Source organism: Meles meles, chromosome 19 (genome assembly GCF_922984935.1).
Source record: "Meles meles chromosome 19, mMelMel3.1 paternal haplotype, whole genome shotgun sequence".
Classification (NCBI taxonomy): Eukaryota; Metazoa; Chordata; class Mammalia; order Carnivora; family Mustelidae; genus Meles; species Meles meles.
In genome coordinates this window covers 42,947,408-42,967,384 of record NC_060084.1, presented here as the reverse complement: position 1 = coordinate 42,967,384, position 19,977 = coordinate 42,947,408, and the positions used below count along the sequence as shown (strand labels likewise).

The following is a 19,977-nucleotide window of genomic DNA, read 5'->3' as shown; positions in this document are numbered from 1 at the left end:
TAAAAAGGAACCAAATAGAAATCTACAGCTGAAAAATATAATAACTAAAAGAAAAATTCAATAGGGTTCAACAGCAAATTTAATGAGCAAAAGAATTAAGCTAAAAAGAAAAACTCCAAGCAGGATAAACTAAAAAAAGATCCACATCAAGATACACTACAAATTACTGAAAGCCAAAGCCAGAGAAAATCTTGAAAGCAACAAAAAATAGATGACTTGCTCCATGCAAAGGATCTTCAATAAAACTAACAGCTGGTGTCTCATCAGAAATCATAGAAACCAGAAGGCAGTGGGATAACATATTTAAAGTACTGCAGGGGCCCCTGGGTGGCTCACTGGGTTAAGGCCTCTGCCTTCAGCTCAAGTCATGATCTCAAGGTCCTGGGATCTAACCCTCATTGGGCTCTCTGCTCAGCAGGGAGCCTGCTTCCTCCTCTCTCTCTGCCTGCCTCTCTGCCTACTTGTGATCTCTGTCTGTCAAATACATAAATAAAATCTTTTTAAAAAAATAAAGTACTGCAGAGAAAAAGTTGTTTAACACGAATTCTATAGCCAGCAAAACTATCATCCAAAAATGAAGGAGAAATTAAGATGACACAGATAACAAATGATGAGGGAAATTGTTGCTAATAGACCTGCCCTACGAAACACGTCGAAGGGAGGGGTGCTTGGGTGGCTCAGTGGGTTAAGCCTCTGCTTTCAGCTCAGGTCATGATCTCAGGGTTCTGGGATCGAGCCGTGCATTAGGGAGTAATTTGGGAGCCTACTTCCCCCTCTCTCTCTGCCTGCCTCTCTGCTTACTTGTGATCTCTCCCTCCTTCAAATAAATAAGCCGTGCATTAGGGAGTAATTTGGGAGCCTACTTCCCCCTCTCTCTCTGCCTGCCTCTCTGCTTACTTGTGATCTCTCCCTCCTTCAAATAAATAAATAAAATCTTAAAAAAAAAAAAACCAACAAAACATGTCAAAGGGAGTCTTTCACGCTTAAGCGAAAGGATATGAAACAGTAACTCAAAGTCATATGAAGAAATAATGAACACTGGTAAAGGTTAACTATATGGGCATATATAAAAGCCAGTATTATTTTATTTTTTGGTTTATAACTCACCTTTCTTTTCCTATATGATTTAGTAGACAAAAGCATAAAACAATTATAAATCAAAGTTAATAGGTATACAACGTATAAAGATACAACTTGTGATAATAACATAGAGAAGAGACAAAATTACATAAGAAGTGTGTTTGTATACTACCGAAGTTAAATTGGTATTACTTCAAACCAGTTTGTTATATACTTAAGATGTCACTTGTAATTCTCCAGTAAGAAAACAATTTTATTATTTTTTTTAAGATTTTGTTTATTTATTTGAGAAGGGGGACAAAGGGGCAGAGGGAGACGTAGACTCTACACTGAGCAGGGAGCCTGATGCAGGGCTTGATCCCAGGACCTTGAGATCATGACCTGAGCCAAAGGTAGCCACTTAATCAACTGAGCCACCTGGGTGGCCCAAGAAAACTTTAAAATATACAGAAGAGTAAATAAAAATGGAATAATATTTAAAAAAAAAAAGAAAAAATCCAAACAAACACAGAAGAAAGCAGTGAAAGAATTATTAGGTAAATTAAAAGACATAAGATGTATAGGAAGCCAATAGTAAAATGGCAAAAGTAAATCCCATCTTATGAGTAACTATTTTAAATGTAAATGGATTAGACTCTCTAATCCAAAGAAAATTACTGACAGAATGTATAAAAAAGATTCCCTATGGGGTGCATGGGTGGCTCAGTCAGTTGAGTGTCTCACTCTTGATTTTGGCTTAGGTCATGATCTCAAGATTATGAGATCAAGCCCTGCAGCAGGCTCTGTGTTTGGCATGAGTCTGCTTGAGATTCTCTGTCTCCCTCTCCCTCTCCCCTTCTTGCACCCTCTCCCTAAACAAACAAACAAACAAATAAAATCTTAAAAAAAAATCCACTATCTGTTATCCATTAGAAGCTACTTTATATCCAGACACATACAGAGTGAAAGTGAAGGTACAGAAAAAGATATTCCACACAAATAGTAACTAGAAGAGAACACTGTATGTATACTATACAGTGTACTATCAGACAAAACAGACTTTAAGTCAAAATGTTACATGTGACAAAGAAGGGGATTAGGTATTGATAAAGGGGTCAACCATCCAGAATATATAACAAAGGGCACCTGGGTGGCTCAGTTGGTTAAGTGTCTGCCTTTGGCTCAGGTCATGACCACAGGGTGCTGGGATGTAGCCCCAAGTCAAGCTCCCTGGTCAGCAGGGAGTCTGCTTCTCTCTCTGTCCCTTCCCCTGCTCATGCTCTCTCTCTTTCCCCAAAATAAATTTAAAAAATAATAATAATAATAAAAAGATCTTAGGAGCACTTGTGTGGCTCAGTTGGTTAAGTGTCCAACTCTTAAGATTTGGCTCAGGTTGTGATCTTGGGGTCATGGGATAGGGCCCCACGGTGAGCTCTGCAATCAGCATAGTCTACTTGGGATTCTCTGTCCCTCTGCCCGCCACCTCCTCCACCACACAAACATCTCTCAAAATAAAAATAACCAATCTTAAAAAAATCTCAAATCAATAAAGTCTCACCTAAGGAACTAGAGAAACAAAAGCAACTAAACCAAAAGCTGGTAGGAAGAAGAAAATAAAGATTACAATGGAGATAAAGTCTTTTTTTCCCTCCCCAGAAATGGAAAAGATGATTCTAAAATTCATATGGAATAGTAAGGGACCCCAAACAGTCAAACGAATATTGATAAAGAATAAAGTTGTTGGAAACATACTTCCTCATTTTGGAACTTACTATAAAGCTACAATAATTAAAAAAAAAAAAAAGTGTTCCTGGAATAAAGATAGACCTATATCAGTGGAATATAATTGAGAGTACAAAATTAAACCCATACATCTATGGTCAATTGCTTTTCATCCACTGTGCCAAGGTTATCCAATGGGGAAAGAATAGTCTGTTCAATAAATGGTGCTTGAACTATATTTCCACATGCAAAATAATGATGTTGGACCCCTGCTTTAAGTTTACACAAAAATTAACTCAAAAGAGATCAAAGACCTAATTGAAAGAGCTAAAACAGGGGCGCCTGGGTGGCTCAGTGGGTTAAAGCCTCTGCCTTCAGCTCAGGTTATGATCGCAGGGTCCTGGGAACGAGCCCCACATTGGGCTCTCTGGTCAGCAGGGAGCCTGCTTCCTCCTCTCTCTCTCTGCCTGCCTCTCTGCCTACTTGTGATCTCTGTCTGTCAAATAAATAAATAAAATCTTTAAAAAAAATGTAAATTAAAAAAAAGAAAAAAAAAAAGAGCTAAAACAATAAAACTTTTAAAGTAGGCTCCACACCCAGTGTGGAGCCCACACAGGGTCTGAACTCATGACCCTGAGATCAAGACTTGTGCTGAGATCAAGAGTTGGACACACTTCGGTGCCTGGGTGGCTCAGTGGGTCAAAGCATCTGCCTTCAGCTCAGGTCATGATCCCGGGGTCCTGGGATTGAGTCCCGCATTGGGCTCTCTGCTCAGCGGGGAGCCTGCTTCCTCCTCTCTCTCTGCCTGCTTCTCTGCCTACTTGTGATCTCCGTCTCCCTCTCCCTTTTGTCTTTTCTTTATTTAATAACAAACAAATAAATAAATAATATAAATAAATAAATAAATAAGTAAAATATTTTAAAAAAAGAGAGTTGGATATACTTAACCAACTGAGCCACCCAGGCACCCCTAAAATAATAAAACTTTTAAAAGTCTTAAAAGAAAAAGAAATCTTCATGATCATGGATTTGGCAATGGTTTGTTAACTATGACACCAAAGATACAAGCAGCAAAAGAAAAAAACAGATAACTCAGACTTCATCAAAATTAAAAACCTTTGGGGCGCCTGGGTGGCTCAGTGGGTTAAAGCCTCTGCCTTCCGCTCAGGTCATGATCCCAGGGTCCTGGGATCGAGCCCCGCATCGGGTTCTCTGCTCGGCGGGGAGCCTGCTTCCTCCTTTCTCTCTCTCTGCCTGCCTCTCTGCCTACTTGAAATCTCTGTCTGTCAAATAAATAAATAAAATCTTTAAAAAAAAAATTAAAAACCTTTGTACATCCAAGGATACCACCAAAAAAAGTGAAAAGATGGGGCACCTGGGTGGCTTAGTTGGTTGAGTCTCTGCCTTCGGCTCAGGTCATGGTCTCAGGGTCCTGGTATGGAGCTGTATCCGGCTCTCTGCTCAGCAGGGAGCCTGCTTCCCCTCTCTCTCTGCCTGCCTCTCTGCCTACTTGTGATCTCTCTCTGTCAAATAAATAAATAAAATCTTAAAAAAAAAAAGTGTAAAGACAACAAAGAATGAGAGAAAATATCTGCAAAGCATGTATCTAATAGAGGGTCTAGTATCCAGAATATATAAAGAATTCTTATAATTCAACAGCAAAAATACAAACAACCCAAGTAAAAAAACAGGAAAAAAATTTGAAAATCTATTTCTCCAAGGATATACAAATTACCAACTGGTACATGAAAAGATGCTCAACAACATCATTAACCATTAGGGAAATCCAAGTCAAAACCACAACATAGTACCTCTTCACAAACACTAAGATTGTTATAATTTAAAAGCAAACACCAAAAAACTAATATTGGTAAGGATGCAGAGAAATTGGAATCCTCATACATCACTGCTGGGAATGTAAAATGGTGAGGCGCTCCTGGCTGGCTCAGTTGGAATTTTGCAACTCTTGATCTCAAGGTTGTGAGTTCAAGCCACATGAGAGGTGCAGAAATTGCTTTAAAAAAAAAAAAAAAAAAAAGAGGAATCTAAAAATAGTGCAGCCATGGAAAACTTTAGTGGTTCCTCGAAAGGGTACACAGAATTACCATTATGACCCAGTAGCTCTGCTCATGGGTATAGACCCAAAAGAACTGAAAACAGATAATCAAACAAAGCTTGTACATGAATGTCCAGAGCAGCACTATTCATAATAGCCAAAAGGTGGAAACAACACAAATGTCCATCAAGTGATGAACAGTTGAACAAAATGTGGTATATCCACACAACGGAATATTATTCAACCTTAAAAAGGAATGAAGCACTGAAATGTGTTATAACATGGATAAACCTTGAAAACACACTAAGCGAAAGAAGCCAGACACAAAGTCCACATATTGTATTATTCCATTTGTATGAAATATTCAGAACAAGCAAATCCATTGCAATAGAAAGCAGATTAGGGCTGGGAGAGTGGGAAAAGGGAGTGATTGTTTAACGGGTACAGTGTTTCCTTTTGCGGTGATGAAAATGTTCCAGAACTAGATAGTAGGGATGGTTGTACGACATTATGAATGTACTAAATGTCACTGAATTGTACATTTTAAGATGATTTAGGGGCACCTGGGTGGCTCAGTCAGTTAAGTGTCTGACTCTTGATTTGGGCTCAGGTCATGATCTCAGGGTGGTGAGATCAAGCCCTGATTTGGGCTCTGTACTGAGCTTGGAGTCTGCTTAAGATTCTCTCTCTCCTTCTCCCTCTGCCCCTTTTCCTCAACCTGTGCATGCATGCATGTGTGCACACACTTTCTCTCTTTAAAAAAAAAAAAAAAAAAATTAAATGGTTTAAATGGCAAATTTTATGCTAGGTGTATTTCACCATAATACATATGTACACTTACACCCCCCTAAAAAAAATGGGGTCATAAGGGAGAGAATATAGTATATAATGGCTACATAATCAGATCACATAGATACAGTATATTTTTAAAAATTGGGGGAGAGGGGCGCCTGGGTGGCTCAGTGGATTAAGCCGCTGCCTTCGGCTCAGGTCATGATCTCAGGGTCCTGGGATCGGGCCCCGCATCGGGCTCTCTGCTCCGCAGGGAGCCTGCTTCCTCCTCTCTCTCTGTCTGCCTCTCTGCCTACTTGTGATCTCTCTCTCTGTCAAATAAATAAATAAAATCTTAAAAAAAAATAAGTAAAATAAAATAAAAATTAGGGGAGAATGGAGAGAACATATGCAAAAAAATTATTTAACTCTTTTCAAAATTGAGTAATTGCCATTCTTAGGCTGTTGTACCTATAATGTGGGGATAAGTAAATGTTTAACGGGGATATTCTAATTCCATCATCCCCCATGTCTTTAGCATTCCGGAAGCATCAATCCAATACCTATGAGCATCCCCGGCACTCAAGACTGAATTTGAAATACCAAGTCAAACTGAAAACAAAACATAGGGCTTCTTTAAGAAATGGTTGATTCTAGGTCTGGGATAGGAAGTGTACAAGATGAGGCTGGAACATCTTGTCATCTCAAATAGCAAGGTAGCTCCCAAAGAAAGACTGTTGGGGTCATGTCCAAAGGACTCAGGAGCCAACTTGAAGAGGCTCCCACTGGTCAAAGATGGGACAGTTTGAGCTTCAATAATGTTAATAATTGTAATGGATTAAAATATATTCTAATATATTTACATATATGAGTCTATAATGATATTAAATAAAAACAACTAGTTACCTTTAGAGAACAGGGAACCAATTCATTATCTTGAAAACTGGTAAATAAAGGGAAAGAATCAAGCATTTATCCTGCCTTTCCTATATGAAGTGTACCACTGGGTGACCAAATGGTAGATGAGGGGAAGTGTTTCTTCATATAAGTAGTCCAACTAATAAAAAGAAATGATAGAATTAGAATATCACCATATTGCAACCCCCAAGGAGTAAATGGATCTAGGCATTGAGCAATCAACAGCTGCTAACAATAATCAATAAATTGTACATTTCCTTTGTGTGGATTTCTAGATCTGGGTTATTTTAAACAAATATGAAGGATAGAGAAGTAGGACATTAGGAGTTGCAGAAGAAGATAAAGAATGGGGTAGAGGCAATTTTTAAATCTGTCCTGGCTATTCTTTCCAGAACTGATAAAAAGATGCACCCACAGATATTTCTGTTGAGGAAACAGATACATACAAATAACAGGCAGAAGCAAGGAAATGAACTGAAAGCACACATAATAAATAACAAAGGTGAGGGTTTGTGGGGTGGGGAGGTGATCAAGATAGACTTTAGCTTTGTAATATTTCACCATTTTTTCCAAGGAGAATATTTTATACATAAAATTTTAAAGTTCTTAAAAAACATTCTTGTTAAGTGAGAAAAGTACTGTCAGCAGAAACGTCAGATCCATGAAGGCAGACGGGATTCAAGCAGTCGCAGGCAAAGGGATGAATGATGCTTATTGAAAAGGATCAAGTTATTGCTCCCCCTTCTGACCTGGGCCACTGAAAACATCTCTTCTCCAGGACAAACGCTCCAACAGCAGTAAGAAATTTTCAGGGGTGGGGGGAGGTAGAATACAATTATTTCCCCACCAGTTGTCTTATTTGCAGGGAAAACTTAGAACAGCTTTAGAGAATGAAAACACCCCAAAGACTCACTCCCAAAAAACTTCAGCACTTGAAAAAGCACTAAGCTACACAAATGGCCCTCCACAGAGCGTTCCCCAAGGTCCACAAGCTCCTGCTGCCCTTCTCCTGCATGGCTGCCTGCCTCTGCCCCTTGCCTCCTGAAGGTCTCTGCTTGAATGTCACGTCCTCAGACAGTCCTTCCCCCATCAGTTTCCTCTCTAGAATAGCACCCTTGGTCCCTTTTCCTTACACTGTTTTCTTTTATCTTCAGAGAGGTAGTGCTGCTTGGCTATTACCAACCAGCATGGCAGGAACGCTGTCAATTTCCTTCCCAGCTGTGTCCCCAGCACCTTGAACAGCATCTGGTATCAATCTGGGGGCCCTGGCTATCTTGTGAAGGAAGGGCTGAGTGGGTTCCCCGAACTGCAGAAGCTTTCCCCAGCTAAGCCCCGGATGGGAGCTGAGCAGGGGCAGAGGTCCAAAAAGAGGGGCTCACCTCCACGTTCCAGACGTAGGAGCTGTGGAAGAGCTCTGACCACATCTTGCCTACTTTGTTGATGTCTTTGACATCCCAGACGTAGATGCTGTGGTCCTTATACACGCAAGACAGCCACTGATGGATGGGGTCGAAGGTCAGTGCCACTGTATCTGGGTAGACTGCTTCTGCCTTCCTGCGGAAGAGAAAGCTAACAAGACCACATGGGTCATCAGTCACCATCAATGTCAGTGTGAGTAGTGACAGCTGCCGCTGGTGACACTCTGAGCTGCCTCTTCCCTCGCAGTGTCATCTCTTATGTTAACCAGGGTGGATCATCTCCGTTCCAACTCTACGTCTCTCTCCTCCCTCCCTGCTTCCTTTGCTTTTGCTTCTAGTACAGAGGTTGTAAACTGGAAGCTTCTGCCTGGCTCCTGAGAACATCTGAATTTTCACCTCTACTCATTTCGCCCACCCTCTCTCACTCACTTCTCTCTGAGCAGGGAAGGATAATGGGCACGTACCTTAGTTCTCTCTCATTAGCCCCACCAACACATCACCAAATATCCCTATGCCAGGGGGCTGGGGAGCTGTCCCCTGGCCTGGGGCCTCCCTGCAAAGGCTACAGTTTACCGAGCTCTTACTATGAGCCAATCTGAAAGCTTTAGCTACACTGAGTTCCCAGTCTCCAGGAAAGGTCAGTACTAAAGGTCACAGATGAGGAAATGAAACCACACACAGCAAAGGTGGCAAAGCTGGGCGGCCTGGCCACTGTGACACAACACTGTGGGTCACTTGGAAAAGGTACCCAGGAAGTAGTGTCCGGCAGCCTACAAAGAGGCAGCCCCAGGCACCCAGTACCCCTTGGTTAGGTAGCCACTCCTCCCAACAGCCTTACAACAAAGATACACCACAGCTCAGCCCTTCCACCCGCTCTCAACACGGCAGCCAGAAGGATCTAATGCTTACAACTGACCATACAACTAACTCCAATGCCTGAAATCTCTGGCGGTCACCCACTGACCTCAGAAGAGAATATAAGCTCCCCCCGCCAGCCTCCATCAATGTTTAGACCTGTCTCCTAACATCCTCCCTTGGCACACTAGGCTCCGGCCACACAGCCCCTGGCTGTTCCTGCCACGTGCCAAACCCAGGGCCTTTCGCCCTTTGGTCTTTACACTTGCTCTCAGGACCCACCTCCCCACATAGCTGGCTCCTCCTCACCAGAGACTTCCTCTGGCTCCCAGTCCACACAGCCCCACCCCCAGGCACTTTGCTTCCTGGTTTAGGTCACTGAAGCACTTAGGACTCTCTGAAATGACCTTGTTTGTATAACTGTTTAGCATCAATCTCCCTCACTAGACCACAGACTTCATGGTGGCAGAGATTTTGCTGCCTTGTTCTGGCTCTATCCTTCCAGCCCAGGGCTGGCCGGGCGGGTACAGGAAGCTGGAAGCCCCACCCCCACCCTCTGCCGGGCAGTACCTGGGCTCCAGGCCCTGAGCCACGTCCACCCCCAGGTAATGTGGTTTGGGCAGGTTCGCGACATATTGCAGGTTGTGCGCCTGGAAGATGCGGACTATCCCATCTGTGCAGCCGCAGAAGATGAGTTCCTGGCTGACACAGAGGCAGGAGGATAAGGAGACCTGTGGGGGCAAAGGGGACCCAAGTGGACATGGTGCTCCACGTGGCCCAGTACAGAGACATACGGACTAACAGAACAGACATCAGCTTCCAGAGAAGCCTTAGAGTTCCTTGGGCCTAAGAAGTCCATTTCAGCACATTTTAAACTTTTGGAATCAGGATATAGCTGTCACTACTGAAGGAAACGTGCCAGCAGGCAGAGGCACAAACGGTAACAGAACTATCATCGGTGTCTACAGAGGAACTCAGCTGTGTGGGGGGGATCATCTATGCAGCAGGCTGGGACTTCGGAGAGGGAGCCTGCAGCTCCAGGGTGGGATCGGACGCTTACAGTTTATTCTCTATTGTTTAAAAACAACTTCACAGAGCTTAGACTTCAGAGCAACACAGAAAAATGAGACCGTTTACAGGAAAAACTCTCAGGTGATCTATCCTACCAGGATACACAGATGGAAGAGGCAGCAAGGGCCAGACCCCTGGATGCAGATTGGAGGAGCTTTTCCAGATCGAGAGAGACTTACTTTATAAGTCATTAAGCATGACAACTGCTGTTGAGCAGTTGAGCATAAGACAACTGCTCAGGGGCTAACCGTCTGTCTGTCAAAAGCTTTGGACTTGCTTAAGTAGCTGAAGTTCTAGAAAGAGGATTCAAATGAGGGGGAAAAAATGACGTTTAACCAACTAGGAAAAACAGACGAAACTCTGAATCCTTCTAGAATTCTAGAAGACTGACACTGCGCCTTTAGCCCTAAAGGTGAGCTCTGGAGGGGAGCCACAAGAGCAGGGGTAGGAAAAGGAGGGAAAATCATGATGTTCCTGCCATCCAGTCTCAGAACAAGAAAACAGTTTGGATTCAAACCCTCAGATGCTGAAGAAAAGTGGTTCTGCAATTTATAGCTATATTATCCTTTAATGTAAAATGTTATGTATTTTTAATACAGCCCTTTTTTGACTAAAAAATGAAATCAGTAATACCTTAGGTTAGAAAAAAAAAAAAAAGACGCAGTCCTCCCACCAGCCAAGAGTGCTCATCAAACGTGATGGGAGAGGAATTGTAATCTTGAGCCCATCACAGGGTACCAGGCACCATGCTGCGTGCCTTCTATATTTTACTTCATGGGACTCCCTGATCAAGCCGGTGAGGTGGGCAGCAGGATTTCCATTTTACAGATGAGGAAACTGAGGCTCGGAGAGGGAGAGTCACTCACCCAGAGTCTCACAAGCAGAACCTCTGAGGAGTCAAACCCAGACCTAGAGGGATCAACTACAAGGCAGGGATATTACTGAGTGTCCCTGGAGACACATGTCCTGGGAAGAATGTTTTCTCCACTTATGGAAGGGAGGGAGGGAGGGTGGGGTACCTTCAGGTTGATCCACTTCTCCAGCACCCTCTTCTCGTTGAACTGGCAAAGGAGGCCCGAGTAGGACACACAGAAGGTACTGCCTGCCATCCGGCCCCGGCCACAAGCCACGCCACAGAAGATGTTGTTGTGCAGCTCACCCAGGATCCCGGAGCGCCCCACGAGGGGCACTGTGCCCGTCACCTGGAGGCACAGCAGGGCACAGGAAGACACTGTCCACATGGCCTAGATCCCAGCAAGGTTGCGATGGGACTCTCCTGACCAGAGACTATGACACATACCTAAACAGAAAGACTCTAAGACATTCCTCAAAATGGAGAAGGGAAGAGGAAAACAGAACATACTTCCAGGCAGAGACTCTGGGAGACAGGAAAGAGGTCTGGTTCCAGGGTCAGTGCTGGGGGTGGGGGGTGGGGGGATGGGGGAGGGGAGGATTTCCTAGCAGGGCCTGACAGCACCTAAAGAGCAGGCCCAGAAGCAGAAGTTGAACCAGAGGCCAGACAACTTTTGAGGTTATCACCTTCAAATCTCGAGTAGAAACAGGAGTCCATACTGTCCCTAATGGGTACTTCCCGGGCCTGGCTAAGGGGGCAGGGGCAAAAACCTACCTTTGCTTCTGTGGAGACTTCCAAGAACCAGAACCTCACGTGCCGGTTCCCTACGGTGACAAAATAGCTGCTGTCCTCCGAGAAGGAGAGGGCGATGACCCTGCATGATACCTTGTTGGAAGCCACCACAATGTCCTTCTGGAAAAATCAATGCAGACAAGTTCATGCCAATACCCGTCCATTCGACCATTTGTGCCTTTGCCCTCAGCCCTGCATCTCCTTACCCTCTCCTGCTCCAAGTCAGTTTTCTTTGGGCCCTCCAGTGACAGAAGAGACTTGAGGCTTGGAAAGGTTTCCATGTGTAAGCTCCACAGCTCTCCCCAAGAGTCCAAGCTCTACAGCTCACACATGGCTGAGCCTTCACAGCATGAAATTATCTCGAAAGTCCTATGTGGAAGGTGCTTCTCCCCACCTCTGCCAGGCTCAGAGAGGTGGTGTATGTGCTTAAGGTCACACAGCAGGTAATGAACAGAGCCAGGATTTGGTACCCACGTCTGCTACCTCCAAGTCCTCCCCTAGCCTTCCAGCACAAAACAGCTCACTGAATTCTCACAACTCAATGAGATAGATGCCAGCATATCCATCTTACAGGTGAGGAAAGAGACTTACTGAGAAGTCAAGTCACTTGCTCAAGGTCATAGCTGGTCAATATAAAAATAATTATGTAATTCCACTAGTTGAGGGCTTGTCATATGCCTTACAGTAAGTGTCTAGAACAGGGATCAGCATTCAGTATGTGCTCAATAAATATTTCCTGGATAAATGAACACTTCACCAAATTATCTCATTTAGTTTGCTCAGTGCCTAAGCCTCAGGGTGCTCTGGCAGCCCACACACCCACCAGTTGTCTCACCTTCCAGTCCCAGACGTTGAGTACCATGTCGTGCTGGTAGCCCATGGACACAATGTGCTTCATATTGGGGGAGAAGGCCACACAGGCCACGCCGTACTTGTGGCCCAGCATCTCTGCCACCTGACTCTTCTCATCCACGTCCCAGATGCGCACAGCAGGCCTGTGCCCGTTCTGGGGAAGGTGGGGCCATGACTGCTGATAGGTTCTGCACCAGGCAGGGGGCTATTTAGGCTGAAACTGGCATTGCCCCAGGATGTATCCAAAAGCTGCCTCCCCCATCTGCCACGGTGCTTTCTGGCCTGGGTATAAGCTATTCTAGGGACGTCCCAGGCCTACAGAAGGGTAGAAGGAATGGCCCCAAGATCCCTCCCCAACCACTCAATCACCGTCACAACTCACCTCCCCCGTCACTATGTACTTCCCATCAGGGGAGAAGGCCAGAGCACTCAGAGACTTCCTGGGGGTAAGGAAAGGGGCTGGTCACTGGTTCCAAGGCAGGTAGGCAGTCAGACCCCTATCTGTCTGTGCTCACAGAACTCTGCCAACTCTCCGCTTCCAAGTCTCAAGAGGAGAGGCGAGTGCCAGCTGCTGTCATGGAGCCAGTGCTGCCTGTGTGCCCAGAACAGCACACCATGCATCCCTTGCATTCTCTGCTGCCAGAAGGGGGTCAGTGGTCCAGGGAAATGGGGGTAAAAGCAAAGGCCCCAAACCCAGACAGGACGGTCACAGGACAGGGATCTTCCTTTCCTCTCCCTCAGGAGTGGTGGGGCTCCCTAAGACCCCACCCACCTGTAACCCTGAGAAATTCAGGTGCAGGAAATAGTACCAATCCGGCCCAACTCTGGGGGTGGGGCTGAAGGGAGGATCCTGGCAGTACACGAGACAGTCTGCAGCAGGTGCTTCAGTGTTAATCACGCAAGGTGTTCTGGAAAACCCATGAGCAATGAGCATGTTTTTCTTTGGCCTGCACAAGGACTGAATGACCAGACTAGTTTACACACTTTTTGGGTAGCAAGTTTCATGGTTCCCAGACCACACTGTTTTCTTTTTCCCCTGCCTCTTCCATCTGTGTTCCTTAATAGTCTGGTAAGTGTCTCCCACACGTGAGTTACTTGGTGTGTAAATAATAAGTAAATGCTGAGTTTTGACAATCTCACAGATAAGTGTTCATCATCATCGCTTCAACTCTGGAGGCTTCTCATCGTTCCCACAGCAGCAGATGAGGCAAGCTGCCCATCCGATGGCCACTTGCCCCTCCTTCCTCACCTCAGCCACTCCTGACCTGTTGCCCGCCTTGAACTCGTGCCCAGCTCTCTGCAAATGCTATATGGGCATCACGACCCTCATTCCTCAAGCGCACTCTGGGAAGTCAGGACTCTCAGCCAATTTGGAGATGAGGAGACCTCTACACGGGGGAGTCCTCCCCACGTTACCTAACCCGACTGGGCAGAGCCTTGGCCACGCATCAGAATTCCCTGCAGAGCCTTTGAAAAACATCAAAGCCACTCTAGGACTTGTGAATGAAAGTCTGGTGAGGAACAGGGTAATATCTACTGTTTCAGAGACGCTCCCCATGAGATACTCACTAATCACCAGAGGGAAAGAGGCTTCACAGGGGGAAATCCTGGCAGATACCACCTTCACCAAGGGCCCAAGTGAACACCACCAGTCATAGAAGAGATCACCATCTAGCCTTCCTCTGATACAGAACCACATTCTATGAGGAAACATCAGACAAGCCCGAAGGCTAGGGCATTCTACAAAATACCTGGCCTGTAATCCTCAAGTGTCAAGGTCATCAAAGTCAAGAACAGATGAAGAAACTGCTTCAGACTAAAAAAGACTGAAGAGACAGCTAAATGCAACGTTTGATACTGGACAGAATCCTTTTGCTATAAAGAACATACTTGGGAAAAAAACAAAACAACATTCTTGGGATAAATGGTAAAACCTGAAAGGGGCTTAGGTGGTAGTGATGTACCAATTTCAATTTCCTGCCTTTGCTGATCGTACTGTAGTTTTGAAGGATAATGCTCCCCCCTGCTCAGAAACACCCTCTGAAAGAGTCAGCAGTACAAGGACATCGTGTTGGCAGCTTACTCTCGAATGGTTCCAGAAAACAAAAAAAAATTACCATGTATACAGACCAAGAATCATAAAGCAAACGTGGTAAAAGGTTAACATCTGGGAAAAAATGGGTGAAAGGTCTACAAGCATTCTTTCTACTGTTCTTTAAAGACTAAAATTACTTCAATATAAAAAGTTAAAAAATTACCAATACCCAGAAGTGGCTTCTGTCTCCGCCTCATCTCCCCCTCACTCACTCCTTCATTCCCGGCACAGGACTGCCCAGCTGCTCCTCAAAAAACCCCAAGATTCTTAACTACAGCCAGGCCTTTGTGCTTGCTGCTCCCTCTACCTGGAACACGCTCCCCACACTTTCACGGGATCATCCCGTTATTTCTCTCAGATCTCAGCCTCCAGGAGGCCCAACCTGGGCCCTCTGGTATGGTTTCCCTCTCCCCTACCATTCTCCATCTGCACACCTGCCCTAACACATCCTCGTTCTTTCCTCCACAGCAATGGTCAGAGTTGGCTAGTAATTTGCCCACTGGTGTAGTGTCTCCCCTGCTGAGCTGTCAGCTCTGCAAGAGCCGAGATTCTCACTGTCCTCAGCACCTGGAACACGACCTCACACAAAACAGCAGAATGTAGCTGAACTGACCGGTGAGCGAAGGAGTTAGTCACCCACCCACGAGCTTCCAAGCAATATGGGGAAGTGGGTAGGTGCCAGGACCCCAGACCCACCCCCACCCAATGCCCAGGGCCCAGCCTACCTGGCAGTGTTAAAAATGTGCTGCTGCTTGTTCTCCTTGGGATTCAAAATCACCACCACACAGCTGGGGAGAAGGAGGGAAATGTGCCTTAACTAAAGGAAGTGCTGGGGTCCAGGGACGATTCCATTCCCAGCGGAAGAACCCACACATAAATAAGGCTCCCTCTGAACAAAAGAGTCTCTCTTCCCCCTCCATGTATCTATGCTGAGAATGCTAGGGCGCTGCACGTTATTAAATGATATATTCGGAAACAGAAACTAACACTTTCTCTGTGGTAACTATTCTGTCAGACCCTGGGCTGATAAAGACCTATGTGCACAATCTCTTTAAATCTTCACAGCTGCCAGGGGAAGTTGGACATCTTAGTCCCCTTTCAGAGATGAGGAAACTTGAGGCCCAGAGAGTGAAAATCCTTTGTCTGGGGCCACCCAGCAGGTCAGGGACAGAGTGGGGACATGAATCTACATACTGTCAGATTCAAGAGCCCACCCCTGGACAGCATCCCAAAGACTGAATAACAGGTACAGTTCCTTAGGAATCACTACAGGTCTGGCCTGCCCTATAGGCATGGAGGGGTCCCTTTGGTACCTAGAACAGGGCCAGGCTAGATCAGTATTTGTGGAATGAACAGTTAGGAGGAGATCTTTCAGTCCTCTCTACTACCCAAGAGGAGGATGCCACTAGTTCTGTTTTGCGGATGAAAATGGAGGTGCTCACAGAAAAGCACGTGGTGGAGCTGGGACACAAATCCAGGTTGCTGACCCCACAGCTTGGGTCTTTCCCAGAATTGCTGCCACCTCCCACCTGCAGTCACAGTAAGGCTCTCATCGTGTTCACCACATGTCAGATACCGCTCTAGACACCAATGGGCCCATGGGATCCTCTCCACAGCCCTCAGGGGTGGGCAGCTCATCTGCAGTCTACAGATGGCAAAGCCAAAGCCCACCCATTCACTCACCCTGCTAGGTAGGCCACGTGGCCGGTGCTGGGATCACAGGTTAGGCCACTGCTGTTCTGGGCTGTGATGCCAAGTACCTTCTCAAGTGACACCTGTGGGAAAAAAAGTCCAAGTCAGGACGACCTGTCCCAGAAGGTCCTTCATGGCACCAAGGCCTCAGCCACCCATTTAGTCCCTCTGACCTCCAACACTAACTGAGCTTCTACAGTCAGTCTACCAAGAGCTAACATTTGTTCTCCTCAACATGTCTTTGAAGGACACAGAATGGTGAGGAAGACAGACAAAATCCCTGCCCTCCTCACATTCCTGTGGTGATGGGATGGAGGACATAAAAAATAAAACAAATATGTAAAATAGATGTCAGGTGATGATAGGAGCAAAGAGAAAAATAAAGCAGGGAAGGAGAGAGGGCCTCACTGAAAAGATGACCTCTGAATAAGTTTCGAAGAATTTTATATGGATAAAAGATTTGAAACCCCACAACAACCTAAGGAAGAAGGCACAATTGTCACCCCTATTTTACAGATGAGGTCACTGAGACTCAAAATCCCACACCTGTGGAGTGGCAAGGTTGGGCTACAAACCCAGCTAGTCTCTGGATCCAAAGCCAGTATCCTGGGCCCTGCAGGAGAGACAGCAGAACAAGAGTGGACACCATCAGGCGCCTGGGTGGCTCAGTCAGTTAAGCATCTGCCTTCGGCTCAGGTCATGATCCCAGGGTCCTGGGACTGAGTCCCACATCGGGCTCCCTGCTCAGTGGAGACTGCTCCTCTCTCTCCCTCTGTCTGCTGCTCTGCCTACTTGTGCTCTCTGCCTCTCTGTCAAACAAATAAATAGCCTTAGAACAAACAAACAAAAAAGAGTGGACACCATCTGTTCCCTCAACAAATTCACAGTATACAGTTCAACAAGTAAAGAAACAAGTAAAGAGTTACATTTAAAATTTAAAAATTCTCTAAGCAAAGCAATTTAAATGGGGGAGTCTCCAACATGGATGATTAGAACTATTCAGAATATGGACTATTAGAATTACAGTATTTTTATATCCTGAATATACTAGCTTCCAATTTTTACAAAGTAAAACATTCTCAAGTAAGTCCTTGGTCTCAGAAATGAAAGGCAAACTGGGTACCTGGGTGGCTCAGTTGTTAAGCATCTACCTTCAGCTCAGGTCATGATCCCAGGTTCCTGGGATCTAGCCCTGCATCAGGCTCCCTGCTCGGCAGGAAGCCTGCTTCTCCCTCTCCCACTCCCCCTGCTTGTGTTCCCTCTCTCGCTTTGTCTCTCTCTGTCAAATAAGTAAAATCTTAAAAAAAAAAAAAAAAAAAAAAAGAGAGGCAAACAGAGGATAATAAGAGCTCATGATTCTTGAGCATTTACCAGGAACTGTTTAAATACCTACAGCTGTACTGACTTATAACCCTGTGATGTGGTCGTCATCATCAACATCATCTCCATCTTACAGATGAGGATACAAAGGGGCTCAGAGAGGTAACACATCCAGGAAGGAGCAGCACCAGAACTCTAACCCAAGCAATCAGGCAATGACACTCACATCGTTTTTATATCTGTCAATCAGCATTACTGGATATTAATAAAATATAATGGTCATTTAAAATTTCTAAATTTATTTTTATTTCATTTATTCATTTATTTGACAGAGGTAGAGAGAGCACAAGCAGGCGGAGCAGCAGGCAGAGGGAAAGGGAGAAGCAGTTTCCCCAGTGAGGAAGGAGCCCAACGAGGGGCTCAATCCTAGGACCATGGGATCATGACCTGAGCCAAAGGCAGCCACTTAACCAACTGAGCCACCAAGGCGCCCCTATAATGGTAATTTTTAAAGAAGATTTTATATATTTATTTGACAGAGAAAGAGAGAGGGATCATAAGTAGGCAGAGTGGCAGGCAGAGGGAAAGGGAGAAGCAGGCTCCATTTCGAGCAGACAGGGCTGGATCCCAGAACCCCTCTGCCCCCCACTCATGCTCGCACTCTCTCTCTTTCCCAGAATAAATAAATAAAATCTTAAGAAAAGAAAAAAGAACAGAATTAAGTTTTAAGCCCAGGCAGTCTGGGTCACAAGGCTGCTTAACCGCATTGCTTACCGTTTCTCTGAAACTGCTATTGCTATTCCTCTATTTTATACACAGTTTAGAGCTCATGAGGCACTTTCAGGAACATACAAGATACGGGTTATGAAGTACAGGATGCTAGGTAAAAGACTAAAGTATCTGTCTTAGGCTGGGGTTCAAGAAGGTCTCTCAGGGTAGAGATATTCAGGCTGAGACTTTAGGGATAAGGAGCCAGCCAGGTGGACTGCTACAAAAAAGTCAGAGGACTCGTCAAATACTTAGGAGGTGGTAAAGAGCTTGGAGCCTCAGGAAAACAGAAAGGAGGCTAGGGTGACTGAATGTTGATAAAAGGGAGGACAGTGAAGTTATGGCCAAAGAAATGGGCAGGGGCCACGTGCCCAGGCCTTGCAGCCAGTAGCGGGTGATATAATCCCAGTGCAGCAGAAATCCTTGTGGCAGGAACAAGATTCACCAGCATCTACCATGTTTCCATCCTCTACCTGGACTCTGCCAAGCAGTCAGAGTCACAATTTCATTTCTGCTCCCTGCAACTCCACGGTATGGTTACTGTTACTTCAATTTTATAAAAACAGACTTTGTAGCTCAGAAATTTGGAGAACAATTTTTAAAATCGCTGCTGTGCTAATGGCATTCCTTCTACCTACTCTAAAATCTTGTTTCTCCAAGGACTTAGGGAACTGTCCTGTACGCCACCACCCGCCCCCCACCGAAACAGGGAGCCGCTGGTGAGATTTTGCAATTACTCACATGGGTCTCCATAATTTGGGGTAGCAATGTGTAATAAAAATTCCACACTGGAAAAGGAAAAGGAAAGAGAAGGCAGGTGGGGAGGAAGGTGGAGTCAGCTGAGCCACAGAGGAGGCAGGTAGGTATCTGGACTAAACAATGGTAGGGACACTAAAGATCCAGCGAAGGGCGAGGTCAACAAAAACGGAAGGGTCCAGAGAGACATCTAAAGGTGACTGAAGAGATACGCAGGAAGGAGGGAGTAGATGGTGTTTAGAACTAAAATACACTCCGGCGGAAGGGAGAAATCGGCTAGGAAGGGTGAGCAGTACCGGGGAGAGGAGGATACGGGAGAGTGGGAGGAGCCCTGGCTAAAGGGGCGGGACCTAGGAGACGAAGAGGGCAGGAGGGGAGCCTGAGGGGACGAGCCGAGGGCTGATAGGGCGGGGCCAACGATCTAAGGGCGGGATCAGGGGAGGTCCCTGGACCCTGGAACTGGGGTGGGCAGGACAAACAGCTCCTCACCCGACTCTGCACCGTGTCCTCCGGCGCCGCCGAGAGTCGTGTCCGCCGCCGGAGACAGAGCGGCGGAGCGGGGGGTGGAGAGCACTGGCCCCTCCTCGCCGGAACTCCGAGCGCCACGGATGGCAGCTTCTCGACTGCATCGTTCCGCGCGTAGCCTCCGGGTCCCAAGGCCGCCATCGTCTTACCGGAGCCGGGCGACCGTTACGCTCTTCAACCCCTCAACCGCCGCCGCCGCCTCCACGACCCACTCGAAGAGCAAACGGCCGCGGGAAAGCCGGCGCCGCTGCCCATTGGACGCGGCAGACCCGGGTCTGGCCAATGTCAGGGCGGCCGGGCGGCGGTTTTGACCAATGAGGGCTGAGAGGTGGAGCAAAGTATATGGCAGGGTGGAGCCATAGCTAGTTTACAGGAAGCCTGATCAAGAGAAGTGGCGTTTTTTATACGGTGTTTTCATCATTAACAAACATTTAGGTTTTAACTTTTACGTAGC

The 19,977-nt window shown here is 46.0% G+C and overlaps 1 protein-coding gene across 3 annotated transcripts in view; it reads right to left on the bottom strand.

Moving 5' to 3' along the window:
* WDR62 (WD repeat domain 62) overlaps positions 1 to 19,780 on the bottom strand; it is a 45,591-nt gene extending 25,811 nt beyond the window's left edge. For all 3 annotated transcript variants that reach the window (XM_045988653.1, XM_045988654.1, XM_045988655.1), the window contains exons 1-9: positions 19,488 to 19,780; positions 16,146 to 16,237; positions 15,188 to 15,250; positions 12,750 to 12,807; positions 12,351 to 12,521; positions 11,498 to 11,635; positions 10,890 to 11,072; positions 9,370 to 9,530; positions 7,906 to 8,095 (exon numbers count right to left, since the gene is read on the bottom strand). In XM_045988653.1, the coding sequence (XP_045844609.1) occupies positions 7,906 to 8,095; positions 9,370 to 9,530; positions 10,890 to 11,072; positions 11,498 to 11,635; positions 12,351 to 12,521; positions 12,750 to 12,807; positions 15,188 to 15,250; positions 16,146 to 16,237; positions 19,488 to 19,664 (1,233 nt within the window). In that variant the 5' untranslated portion in view covers positions 19,665 to 19,780. The remainder of the gene's footprint in view (positions 1 to 7,905; positions 8,096 to 9,369; positions 9,531 to 10,889; positions 11,073 to 11,497; positions 11,636 to 12,350; positions 12,522 to 12,749; positions 12,808 to 15,187; positions 15,251 to 16,145; positions 16,238 to 19,487) is intronic.
* Between the last annotated feature and the right edge of the window lie 197 nt (positions 19,781 to 19,977).